This window comes from Caretta caretta, chromosome 26 (genome assembly GCF_965140235.1).
Source record: "Caretta caretta isolate rCarCar2 chromosome 26, rCarCar1.hap1, whole genome shotgun sequence".
Taxonomy (NCBI): Eukaryota; Metazoa; Chordata; order Testudines; family Cheloniidae; genus Caretta; species Caretta caretta.
Genome location: NC_134231.1, coordinates 7,983,158 through 7,995,839, shown reverse-complemented (window position 1 = coordinate 7,995,839; position 12,682 = coordinate 7,983,158). Strand labels below are relative to the sequence as shown.

Here is a 12,682-nt window from a genome sequence, read left to right as displayed (position 1 = left end):
TGGAGCTAGGCTGACTTACACCAACTAAGGATCTAGCCAAAAGAGGACATTTAATTTCCTATTTCATTTAGAATCACATTAGATGTTTCTTATAAGTAACAAATTTCAGCAAGAAATGTGATTTATTTTTAAGTTTTTCAGACAGTCTGGTTTATATACCCTCACGTACATCACGATGATGCACGCTTGCATCAATGCAAAGCAGGTAAAATAATACTAGATGTTAGTTTCTTGTTAATAGAAGTGACACAGTCTTTTCTCTTTGCAGATTCTTCTTGAAATTTTTCCTCAAGTGCAATCAGAATTGTTTGAAAACAGCAGGGAACCCCAGAGACATGAGACGTTTCCAGGTAAGCGTTCGGAGACTTGACATTAAGTAAGTTGTCTGCTTTCCTTTCTTTCCCCCCATTTTTTTTTCACCTATATTGTTCATAATAAACAAGGTGACAGTAAATGATAAACCGCTTCAGATATTGTTAAAGATTTTCTTCATTTGCTGCATTTAAACCTTTTTTTCTTCTCCCCCCGCCCCCTCTGAATCCCCAAGAGGGGGCAATGTACTGTACCAACCAGCGGTGGATATTTGATTTGACACCCTCGGGCAAAGCACTCACACCCACAGCAGGGATCATGTTTGTGATACTTAGATGCCTCAGAATTTTTCACAGTAGCTGTGTACATGGTACACAAGCACCCCTCCTTTCTACTCCCCACTCTCCCCTGCTTTTTAACTCTTGCATACCCTCCCTTTCAGCCTCTTTAAAAACAGCAGCCAAAATTGTCATGGTCACTTTAAGATCTCACACGGCAAAGCAACAAGACCCATGGGACAATGGCCCAGCTGCTTTGCAGAGAAATCTGCCACTGGTTTCATCATCGCTGTCGCTGATGTATTGAGAATACCAGCTAATAAAACCACAGAGGGAGGTGAAGTGTGTCAGGTTGCAAACACTGGTGAGGAGAAAGGCAGACACCGTCTCTCCTCTCTCACCCCAAATATTTTAAGCAACTAGACTTAATAAATAAATATTGCACCTGTAATTCATCCCTCGCACAAACGATAACCATTTCTAATGCTGCCTGGAAGCACTGCAGAGCACTCTCCGTGGTGAGAAAAGTGACATTCCAGAGGTCACCGTAGAAATGTGACCTTAAAAATGGCTCCTCCGTATCCCATGCACAGAGAGACAATGTGGTCTAGTGACTAGGTTACCGAATTGCAACTCAGGAAATCTAGGTTCTGTCCCTGACTCTGACACACTGTGCAACTCTGAGCAAGTCATTCCATGTCTCTGTGCCTCAGAGTTCCTACCTGTTATATGCGGATAATGCAGCTCACTGACCTCTTTAAGGGTATGTCTACACTACGGAATAAGGTCGAATTTATAGAAGTCGGTTTTTTAGAAATCGGTTTTATAAATTCGAGTGTGTGTGTCCCCACAGAAAATGCTCTAAGTGCATTAAGTGCATTAACTCGGCGGAGCGCTTCCACAGTACCGAGGCAAGCGTCGACTTCCGGAGCGTTGCACTGTGGGTAGCTATCCCACAGTTCCCGCAGTCTCCGCTGCCCATTGGAATTCTGGGTTGAGATCCCAATGCCTGATGGGGCTAAAACATTGTCGCGGGTGGTTCTGGGTACATATCGTCAGCCTCCCGTTCCCTCCCTCCCCCCGTGAAAGCAAGGGCAGACAATCATTTCGCGCCTTTTTTCCTGAGTTACCTGTGCAGACGCCATACCACAGCAAGCATGGAGCCCGCTCAGGTAACCGTCACCCTATGTCTCCTGGGTGCTGGCAGACGCGGTACGGCTTTGCTGCACAGTAGCAGTAACCCCTTGCCTTCTGGCAGCAGACGGTGCAATACGACTGGTAGTCGTCCTCATCGTGTCCGAGGTGCTCCTGGCCGCGTCGGCTGGGAGCGCCTGGGCAGACATGGGCGCAGGGACTACATTTGGAGTGACTTGACCAGGTCATTCTCTTTAGTCCTGCAGTCAGTCCTATTGAACCGTCTTATGGTGAGCAGGCAGGCGATACGGACTGCTAGCAGTCGTACTGTACCATCTTCTGCCAGGCAGGCAAGAGATGAGGATTGCTAGCAGTCGTATTGCACCATCTTCTGCCAGGCAGGCAAGAGATGGGGATGGCTAGCAGGCGTACTGTACCATCTTCTGCCGAGCAGCCATGAGATGTGGATGGCATGCAGTCCTTCTGCACCGTCTGCTGCCAGCCAAAGATGTAAAAGATAGATGGAGTGGGTCAAAACAAGAAATAGACCAGATTTGTTTTGTACTCATTTGCCTCCTCCCCTGTCTAGGGGACTCATTCCTCTAGGTCACACTGCAGTCACTCACAGAGAAGGTGCAGCGAGGTAAATCTAGCCATGTATCAATCAGAGGCCAGGCTAACCTCCTTGTTCCAATAACAACGATAACTTAGGTGCACCATTTCTTATTGGAACCCTCTGTGCAGTCCTGCCTGAAATACTCCTTGATGTACAGGCACCCCCTTTGTTGATTTTAGCTCCCTGAAGCCAACCCTGTAAGCCGTGTCGTCAGTCGCCCCTCCCTCCGTCAGAGCAACGGCAGACAATCGTTCCGCGCCTTTTTTCTGTGCGGACGCCATACCACGGCAAGCATGGAGCCCGCTCAGCTCACTTTGGCAATTAGGAGCACATTAACCACCACACGCATTATCCAGCAGTATATGCAGCACCAGAACATGGCAACGCGATACCGGGCGAGGAGGCGACGTCAGCGCGGTCCCGTGAGTGATCAGGACATGGACACAGATTTCTCTGAAAGCATGGGCCCTGACAATGCATGCATCATGGTGCTAATGGGGCAGGTTCATGCTGTGGAACGCCGATTCTGGGCTCGGGAAACAAGCACAGACTGGTGGGACCGCATAGTGTTGCAGGTCTGGGACGATTCCCAGTGGCTACGAAACTTTCGCATGCGTAAGGGCACTTTCATGGAACTTTGTGACTTGCTTTCCCCTGTCCTGAAGCGCATGAATACCAAGATGAGAGCAGCCCTCACAGTTGAGAAGCGAGTGGCGATAGCCCTGTGGAAGCTTGCAACGCCAGACAGCTACCGGTCAGTTGGGAATCAATTTGGAGTGGGCAAATCTACTGTGGGGGCTGCTGTGATGCAAGTAGCCCACGCAATCAAAGATCTGCTGATATCAAGGGTAGTGACCCTGGGAAATGTGCAGGTCATAGTGGATGGCTTTGCTGCAATGGGATTCCCTAACTGTGGTGGGGCTATAGATGGAACCCATATCCCTATCTTGGCACCGGAGCACCAAGCCGCCGAGTACATAAACCGCAAGGGGTACTTTTCGATAGTGCTGCAAGCTCTGGTGGATCACAAGGGACGTTTCACCAACATCAACGTGGGATGGCCGGGAAAGGTGCATGATGCTCGCATCTTCAGGAACTCTGGTCTGTTTCAAAAGCTGCAGGAAGGGACTTTATTCCCAGACCAGAAAATAACTGTTGGGGATGTTGAAATGCCTATATGTATCCTTGGGGACCCAGCCTACCCCTTAATGCCATGGCTCATGAAGCCGTACACAGGCAGCCTGGACAGTGGTCAGGAGCTGTTCAACTACAGGCTGAGCAAGTGCAGAATGGTGGTAGAATGTGCATTTGGACGTTTAAAGGCGCGCTGGCGCAGTTTATTGACTCGCTTAGACCTCAGCGAAACCAATATTCCCACTGTTATTACTGCTTGCTGTGTGCTCCACAATATCTGTGAGAGTAAGGGGGAGACGTTTATGGCGGGGTGGGAGGTTGAGGCAAATCGCCTGGCTGCTGGTTACGCGCAGCCAGACACCAGGGCGGTTAGAAGAGCACAGGAGGGCGCGGTACGCATCAGAGAAGCTTTGAAAAACAGTTTCATGACTGGCCAGGCTACAGTGTGAAAGTTCTGTTTGTTTCTCCTTGATGAACCCCCCCCGCCCCTTGGTTCACTCTACTTCCCTGTAAGCTAACCACCCTCCCCTCCTCCCTTTAATCATTGCTTGCAGAGCCAATAAAGTCATTGCTGCTTCACAGTCATGCATTCGTTATTCATTCATCACACAAATAGGGGGATGACTACCAAGGTATCCCAGGAGGGGTGGTGGAGGAGGGAAGGAAAATGCCACACAGCACTTTAAGCACAGCACTTTAAAAGTTTACAACTTTAAAATTTATTGAATGACAGCCTTCTTTTTTTTGGGCAATCCTCTGTGGGGGAATGGCTGGTTGGCCGGAGGCCTCCCCACCGTGTTCTTGGGCGTCTGGGTGTGGAGGCTATGGAACTTGGGGAGGAGGGCGGTTGGTTACAGAGGGGCTGCAGTGGCAGTCTGTGCTCCAGCTGCCTTTGCTGCAGCTCAACCATACACTGGAGCATACTGGTTTGGTCCTGCAGCAGCCTCAGCATTGAATCCTGCCTCCTCTCATCACGCTGCCGCCACATTTGAGCTTCAGCCCTGTCTTCAGCCCGCCACTTACTCTCTTCAGCCCGCCACTTACTCTCTTCAGCCCTCCACCTCTCCTCCCGGTCATTTTGTGCTTTCCTGCACTCTGACATTATTTGCCTCCACGCATTCGTCTGTGCTCTGTCAGTGTGGGAGGACAGCATGAGCTCGGAGAACATTTCATCGCGAGTGCGTTTTTTTTTCTTTCTAAGCTTCACTAGCCTCTGGGAAGGAGAAGATCCTGTGATCATTGAAACACATGCAGCTGGTGGAGAAAAAAAAAGGGACAGCGGTATTTAAAAAGACACATTTTATAAAACAGTGGCTACACTCTTTCAGGGTAAACCTTGAAAGTTAACATTACATACATAGCACATGTGCTTTCGTTACAAGGTCGCATTTTGCCTCCTCCCACCGCGTGAACGGATTTTGGTTGAATGCCAGCAAACATACACTGCAATGCTTTGTTCTACAGTGATTCCCCAGTACGTGTTGCTGGCCTGGAGTGGTAAAGTGTCCTACCATGAAGGACGAAATAAGGCTGCCCTCCCCAGAAACCTTTTGCAAAGGCAGAACCGCAAATGCCAGGGCAAAGTAATCCTTTCACATGCTTGCTTTTAAACCATGTATAGCATTTTAAAAGGTACACTCACCAGAGGTCCCTTCTCCGCCTGCTGAGTCCAGGAGGCAGCCTTGGGTGGGTTCGGGGGGTACTGGCTCCAGGTCTAGGGTGAGAAACAGTTCCTGGCTGTCGGGAAAACCGGTTTCTCCGCTTGCTTGCTGTGAGCTATCTACAACCTCCTCATCATCATCTTCTTCGTCCCCAAAACCTACTTCTGTATTGCCTCCATCTCCATTGAAGGAGTCAAACAACACGGCTGGGGTAGTGGTGGCTGAACCCCCTAAAATGGCATGCAGCTCATCATAGAAGCGGCATGTTTGGGGCTCTGACCCAGAGCGGCCGTTCGCCTCTCTGGTTTTCTGGTAGGCTTGCCTCAGCTCCTTCAGTTTCACGCGGCACTGCTTCGGGTCCCTGTTATGGCCTCTGTCCTTCATGCCCTGGGAGATTTTCAGAAAGGTTTTGGCATTTCGAAAACTGGAACGGAGTTCTGATAGCACGGATTCCTCTCCCCAAACAGCGATCAGATCCCGTACCTCCCGTTCAGTCCATGCTGGAGCTCTTTTGCGATTCTGGGACTCCATCATGGTCACCTCTGCTGATGAGCTCTGCATGGTCACCTGCAGCTTGCCACGCTGGCCAAACAGGAAATGAGATTCAAAAGTTCGCGGTTCTTTTCCTGTCTACCTGGCCAGTGCATCTGAGTTGAGAGCGCTGTCCAGAGCGGTCAGAATGGAGCACTCTGGGATAGCTCCCGGAGGCCAATACCATCGAATTGTGTCCACAGTACCCCAAATTCGAGCCGGCAACGTCGATTTAAGCGCTAATCCACTTGTCAGGGGTGGAGTAAGGAAATCGATTTTAAGAGCCCTTTAAGTCGAAATAAAGGGCTTCATTGTGTGGACGGGTGCAGGTTTAAATCGATTTAACGCTGCTAAATTCGATCTAAAGTCCTAGTGTAGACCAGGGCTTAATCTCTTTGGACCTGATTCAGGAAAGTACTTAAGCGCATGCTCAGGTGCTTTGCTGAATCAGGCCCTTTGAGCTCCGCAGATGCAAAGGACTGTCTAAGTGAGTGGTGCTATTATTTATTATTGATATTCCTGTTATGTCTGCTCCTTTCATCATCTGTTCTATCGTCAGTGACGGAGGATCAGCTGGGCAGGGGAAGGTTCATTGTCTGGCTGATATGCAGGACTTGAACTTATGAGAACTGGATTTTGTTTCTGACTGCCACAGACTTCCTGTATAGCCCTTTGAGCAAATCATGCCACTGCTCTGTGCCTCAGTTTCCCCATTTGTAAAATGGGGATCATATTTCATGGGAGTTATGTGAGGCCTAGTTCATTAACTTGGGTATCTAGATATTGCAGTGATGGGCATAAGAGAAATGCATAGAAAGCCAATACAGCTCAGGGAGAATAAGCAGTATTCTCTGTACTCATGTATCAGCAACAAAATTCTCAGCCAAGCTGCTCTCCTGCAGAGGCAGCATGGTCTAGTTGGGAAAGACAACAATGTCTGGAAGAATAAGGATGGGACTGCAAGACCTGCACTCCTGCATTAGACTCCTAGTTCTGCATTTGAGTTGCTGTGTGGCCTCGGTCAGGTCCCAATAATGGTTCTATGCCCCAGTTTCCCCATCTATAAAATAAAAATTAAACATGCCTACTTACAAGATACATTGTAAGGATTGGTTACTGCGTTCAATCCTACAGTTCTTACTCACATGAAAAATTCTACTGATGTTGAGGGGGGCTACTTCTGTGAGTAAGGGCTGTAGGAGTGGACACTCAGTGTTTGTAAAGCACTTTAAAGATGAAGGGGCAGGTTGAAAAGAATGGGAACTGCTAGTTGCCCAAAATGAGAGCCACATGAGCACTAAATATTTCCGTATACAACGGCCATCATCATGAAAGATTCTTCATGCACTGAATGTTATTGCTGGGGCTGGTTGAAAATTTTTCATCAGAATGGTTTTTGGACAGAAAATGTTCAGAAATAGAAATGTTCCCCAAAAGGATCGTTCTCAAAACGTTTCAGATTTCCATTGAAAACCTGAAAACTGAACACTCTGATTGCTGAAAACAAACACAACAAAAGTTTTTCAATTTGCAAAGCTCAAAAATGTCAGAGAAAAATGTAAAGACCAAAACAAAAAAACTTGTTCATTTTTGTTGAATTTTTAGTGGGGAAAAATAGTTATTTATAAATAGTAACTAGACCAATTCTAATTACTATTCAAGGGGTTCAGATACTCCATAGTTATTGCCTCGTCTAAGTTTAGGGAATGCTGATGATATCTTGGATACGACACTCTGTTAGCTGTCAGCGAATGAACCTTGCCTTTTTAATGGCAACCCTCCTCAGCAAAGGAGCATAGATTGTTATTTTGATCCCAGATGTTGCCTGCCAAGATGTGAGGAAAAAATCTGAAACAGGAACAAAAATCATCTTATGGCTCATAAATGGGAGCCAGCGAGTACAGTACGGAGACTGATGGAGAGAGAATGATTTTGGAATGTCATGAAACGAAACCGTTCGGGACTGTCTTTTTGTTCTGCGTTTGTACAGTGCTTAGAACAATGGGGCGGCCCTGGTCAGTGACCGGGGCTGCTCGATGCTACTGCAATAAAAATAAATAAATAAAAATAATATTGCTTAGAGGCTGCCCCAAAGCCAAACTCTGGATCCAAGAACACCTGAACTTTAGATCTAGTTTCAGTGTTTTGCCACATACCCCGTCTCTACAGTAGGTGAAACCGAACCCCTGGGTTTGGACCATGCCCTAAACTGTGGAAGAGTTTGGATCTGGATCCAGATTTTCTGGCTGAGGTCAATCTTTAGCCATCAGTCTTGCTCCCAGTTTGACTCTGATCCCAAGGTGGTGATGATATGGAGCCTGAATGAATTTAAATTTCTAGCTGAACATGGAACAAGGAGACTGAAATCAGCCTTAGTCATTCACGTGGTTACCAATGGAATGCCTTGAGCCCATCCGCCTGGCATGCCTCTCACACATGCCTCTCCATTGCTTTTGAACTGTGTACTAAAATCAGCAGCTTATTGGAGAAGAAAATGAGTTGGGATAGACTCCTTCTCCTTCTGGGTTTTCTACCTTGCTCTACGCCAAGCCTGAAAATTGGAGCCAAATGAAATTCTCCGGTTTTGTTTCACAGAGCTTATTTGAACTCCCTCTGGTCTCTTGCCCACATGGGTTTATATCCTCAGAGTTTCACTTCGACCTTGAGGGTCAAACCTAAAACCTCATCAAGAGACTCAGTCACGGCCCCTAGGTTTCTCTAGTTCTGTGTCAAAATCATGATGCCAGCCTGACTCTGATCCAAAGTAATAAAGGTGCTCCCACTGCAATGGCAAAATCTTGTTTATTTCAGTGAGAGCAGGATCTTAGTCCAGGTTTGCTCAGAACTGTGTATCTAGGAAACTATCTTCGTTCCCAATTTCTAATAGAGCCTGAAATTTAGGTGAGTTCAAGGACAAGGAATAAGTACCTAACCAAAATCTGCATGGAAAAGATAGAAAATGAATGTGGGCAATGATTTTCTTAAGAGCGGTGCAGTGGGTAGGGTGCAAAGAGCAGTTGGATGGGAATTCTCATCTTCTAGCTCCACCTAGTTCTTTTTCTTTTAATTTGTGCGAACACCTGTTTTATCTGCCTTGGTGTCAAAAGTTTAAACATGCGAGTCATCCCAAAATATTGGTTGTGCTCTCACACTCCAAACACGCTCATTTTAATTCCACTTGGTAAGCTTTACATCAACGAAGGTAATGAATGTGACAGGGTTTTTTTTTTATGAGGTTAGAGAAGACAGCTGTCAATCCTAGAAATGCGAGACCATCATAACTGTGTAAAGCAGAGTCTGACTTCTAGGCAAAAATAGGAAACAAACAGCTATTTTATTGATTTTCCTGATTTAATTAATTTGGTTTTATTTGTGGACCAGATCTAAAGAATTTCAGTGGGCTTCCTTAATACATTCTTAGTAGAGCTTTTGAGTATTATTAAAGGTCTAGTCCTGTGAAAGCTTACACAGGTGCTTAACTTTACTTACATAAGTAGATTGACTTCCGTGGTGTCACTCCTATAATACACCGTGCATGAATATTTGCTGGATGGGGACATTATTTGTTTACTTCTATTGTGGTAGCACCTACCGGCCCCCCCCCCCCCCCCCCAGGAATTGGAGACCCATTTTACTAAACGTAACACAAACAGTCCCCTACCCCACACTGACATAGTTATGATTTGACCTGATTTCATCACTTGAAATTGAGTTGGTTTCACCCAAAGAGACTTATGAATTTTGGGTGCATTAAAAGCATGAAGCACACTCAGGATTTGCTGTTAACACACAAACATACATGATGTAGATTGAAGTTGCACTGTATGATATATTTTATGGAATTCTTCAAGCCCAAGAGGCTGGGTTACTCATAACTTGGAAGAGTCTCAAGGTAATGGTTATGATTAGAGATGAGCGTGAACCACAGAGTTTGGGCTTTAATTGGATCACAACCAAAGTTTACGGGTGCTGGGATCCAAAGCGTCGGCTCCGGCTTATTTATAGGAATGGTACAAGTCTTAGCTATTATACTGCACTGGTACGATTTACTTTTTTTTTTTTTAAAGTCTAAGTTCATTTCATTTATATCGCACCTGTTTAAAAAAATAGAAAAACAAACCGGTTAAATTAACACTGAATTGTAAATGTAATGCATCTCCAGATGCCTACAGAGTGTAGGGTTTTTTGGGGCGGGGGAGGGTTGCTTTTTTGTTTCTTGTTTTTTAAGAATAGTTCTTCAGTTTTGAGAGCAACACCAGATGGTTTGTGATCTCATCAACTGTTTGAAATGTGCTTTGCTACTGAGCAGGAGCTTCAAAGACACAATGAAAATCACTTAACTTATGGCTTTTTGACCAATCCTGGAGTCAATTTTCGACTGTGGGAAGAAACCATCTATTTCCAAAGTGAAATGGTGTGCGATTATTTTATTTTAAATTATTTCCAACACACACACATCTTTCTTACAGGCAACCTAATGGCTAGAGCAGGAGATGGAAACAGGACTTCTGGGTTCCGTTTCTGACTCTGCCCTTGACTCGTGTTTTGACCTTGAGCAAGTCAGAACATCTAGTGTGCTCTTTATTCATATGCAAATTGGGCGTAATTATCTTTCATGGGGATGTTGTGAGGTTTAATTAATGTTTGTAAAGTGCTTGGAAATACTTGGCTGAGGCTTTAGAAGTGACATGCACTATTTACAAAACCAGAATTCTGGAGGTCGGGAATCTGATTGTGGGAAATGCTTAGATTGTGCGTGTGAGAGAGAGAGAGAGGCCTCTTGGCTGACGTACCAGGGATTAGACTGGGGACTTGGAGAACTTAAAGGATAGATTGTTACATCTCACACAAAAGAGCCAAGGCTCTGTAAGTGGGATTGTAACAGATTCACATCCTCTGTGGATTGGGCACAGATGTGGGGACCTGTAACCACACGCTCACCAGTGGGTTGCGGCAACAAAGGTTGAAACTCAGTGAATTGTCATAAAATACAACCCAAACTATTTTAAAAATAACAATGGTGCACTCTATGATGCTCACTTACATCAGTTACCCTCCTCAGATGTTTGAAGTCACTTGCCATACGTGCAACTTTTGGGATTGGTGAATATTTTCCCAAGTATCCAGTGGCTGTCCATATATTGGCCCCACAAATTCTAGCCAACTCAGCTCATTAGTACTTTTATTCATGAAAATATTTGTCATTCAAGGTGAGACCCTCAATGGAGCTAGGCCAGTTGACACTTGCTGAGGATCTGGCCCCATTTTTTAATATTGGCAATTGGAGTTCACCTGAACTGGAAAGCTAAGCCTTCATAATACCACCATATCCATCATCACTATGTTCTCAGAGGGCAATTCCCCCAAGAACAGCATAAAAAAACCATGATACACTCCACTCCACTTAATGAGGACTTCTCCCAGGGACCTTGATTGAAGTCCAATGATACTTAATGGTAATGACCACTGCGTAAGGGCGAGGATGGTAATTCCGTTGACTTGTGATGAGGCACTTCAGCTAAAATGCTTAGCTAAGATTCAGTGCTAAAACATTAGCCTCCTGTTGACGGGGAATTCTCCTTGCGCCAGGATCATCCTGATTGAGCAGATCCTAGAGCACCATTGTGGTTCAGACAGTGGACAAGCAGGAAAATATTAGCTCTAACCACAGACCTGTCTACCCACTGCATTTAAAAGAAACAACGACATGGGATATACCCTTTCGGGTTTTCCCCTTCTCAGTGCTCCAGAGAGAGGTAGAAAGGGGTGGGGGGAAACAAGGTATATCCCTAGAGATCCCTGACCCCAGATTGGTTTGCTCAGTTCATCCCTGAGCATGTGAGAAAAAGCTCACCTTGGCTAAGAATTAATCCACAAGTTCTAACATACTAGAATCCATGGGCACTCTGGGGCCCCTGAAATAAGGTCAATGCAGATAGTCCTCTGTGCCTTCATTGTAGGATCGGGGTCTAAATGTGGAACTCCAACTGAAATCAATGGAAGTTTGGTGCAGAGAGAGGTTGCTGGCATTTTTCTGTTAAGCCCATCCCTAGACAGCAAACACGGTATGCTAAGCATTAATCCTGAAGTCCTCATTTAAACAAAACTCCCATTGACATCAGTGGGAATCTTACCTGAGTGAAGACGGCAGGATGAGCCGGTGTATGTGTGTAGCTTCCACCCAGGTGGGAAATAATAATGAAAATATCCACATAGTAGCTATTCTTTTGGAAAAATTAAAATAACATGGTACTGTGACTGCACAATTAAAAGGGAAAGTACATCAGGAATTTAATATTGTTTCCAGATGTCAAGTGTCATAAAGAATTTTTTCCTCACTTGGAAGGGTATCAGGAATTGGTTGTTGTTTTTTTAGAGCTCATTTCCACAGCGATGAGATGTGTTGCATGTATGTAAATGCATGTATGCCTGATGTGTATGCATGCATATGTAAATGTGTGTGTTTAGGGATACAAAAGCAATATGTATTGTCCATGTACAACACTGTGTGTATTTAGATGCATACATATAATTGGGGGGGGAGGTGCATATTTGTGTGTGTACGCACATGCGCGCAGAGACAGATATAGTGTGTATATGATGGAGAGATTGCTTAGCTCCTACCTTACATTTCATCTGAGGGTCTGGAAGCGTTTTACAATATTAGCTAGTTTTCCTAACAGAACATCTTCAGGCTACGTAAAGAATCCTCCTTCCTCGCCACCCCCGTGGACATGGAAATATGTACCCTGCTGAAAAGGGGACTCAGTTAGCAAGGATCCTCCATTGCGAATGTCCAGCTGTTAGTGTCCGAGGTTTAAATCTTGAGACTGTTTAATCACAGCCATCTAGACAGATCTTCGCTGTCAGAAGGGGTGTGGAGGAGAGGTGGCCTCTCACTCAGTTAGCCAGGTAAGGATTTGTAAATTAAAACTAGCACTTTGAATTGTGTTTGGAAGCAAAAGGGAGGCCAGTGCAGCCTACAGAGCCCAGGTTTAATGCGTCAAACTTGGATA

General features: G+C 45.5%; 1 protein-coding gene across 1 annotated transcript in view; it reads left to right on the top strand.

The window, feature by feature from the left end:
* Positions 1-12,682, top strand: part of EBF2 (EBF transcription factor 2) — a 182,741-nt gene that overhangs the window by 126,265 nt on the left and 43,794 nt on the right. The window contains exon 7 of the mRNA XM_048829490.2: positions 269-350. Within this exon, the coding sequence (XP_048685447.1) occupies positions 269-350 (82 nt within the window). The remainder of the gene's footprint in view (positions 1-268; positions 351-12,682) is intronic.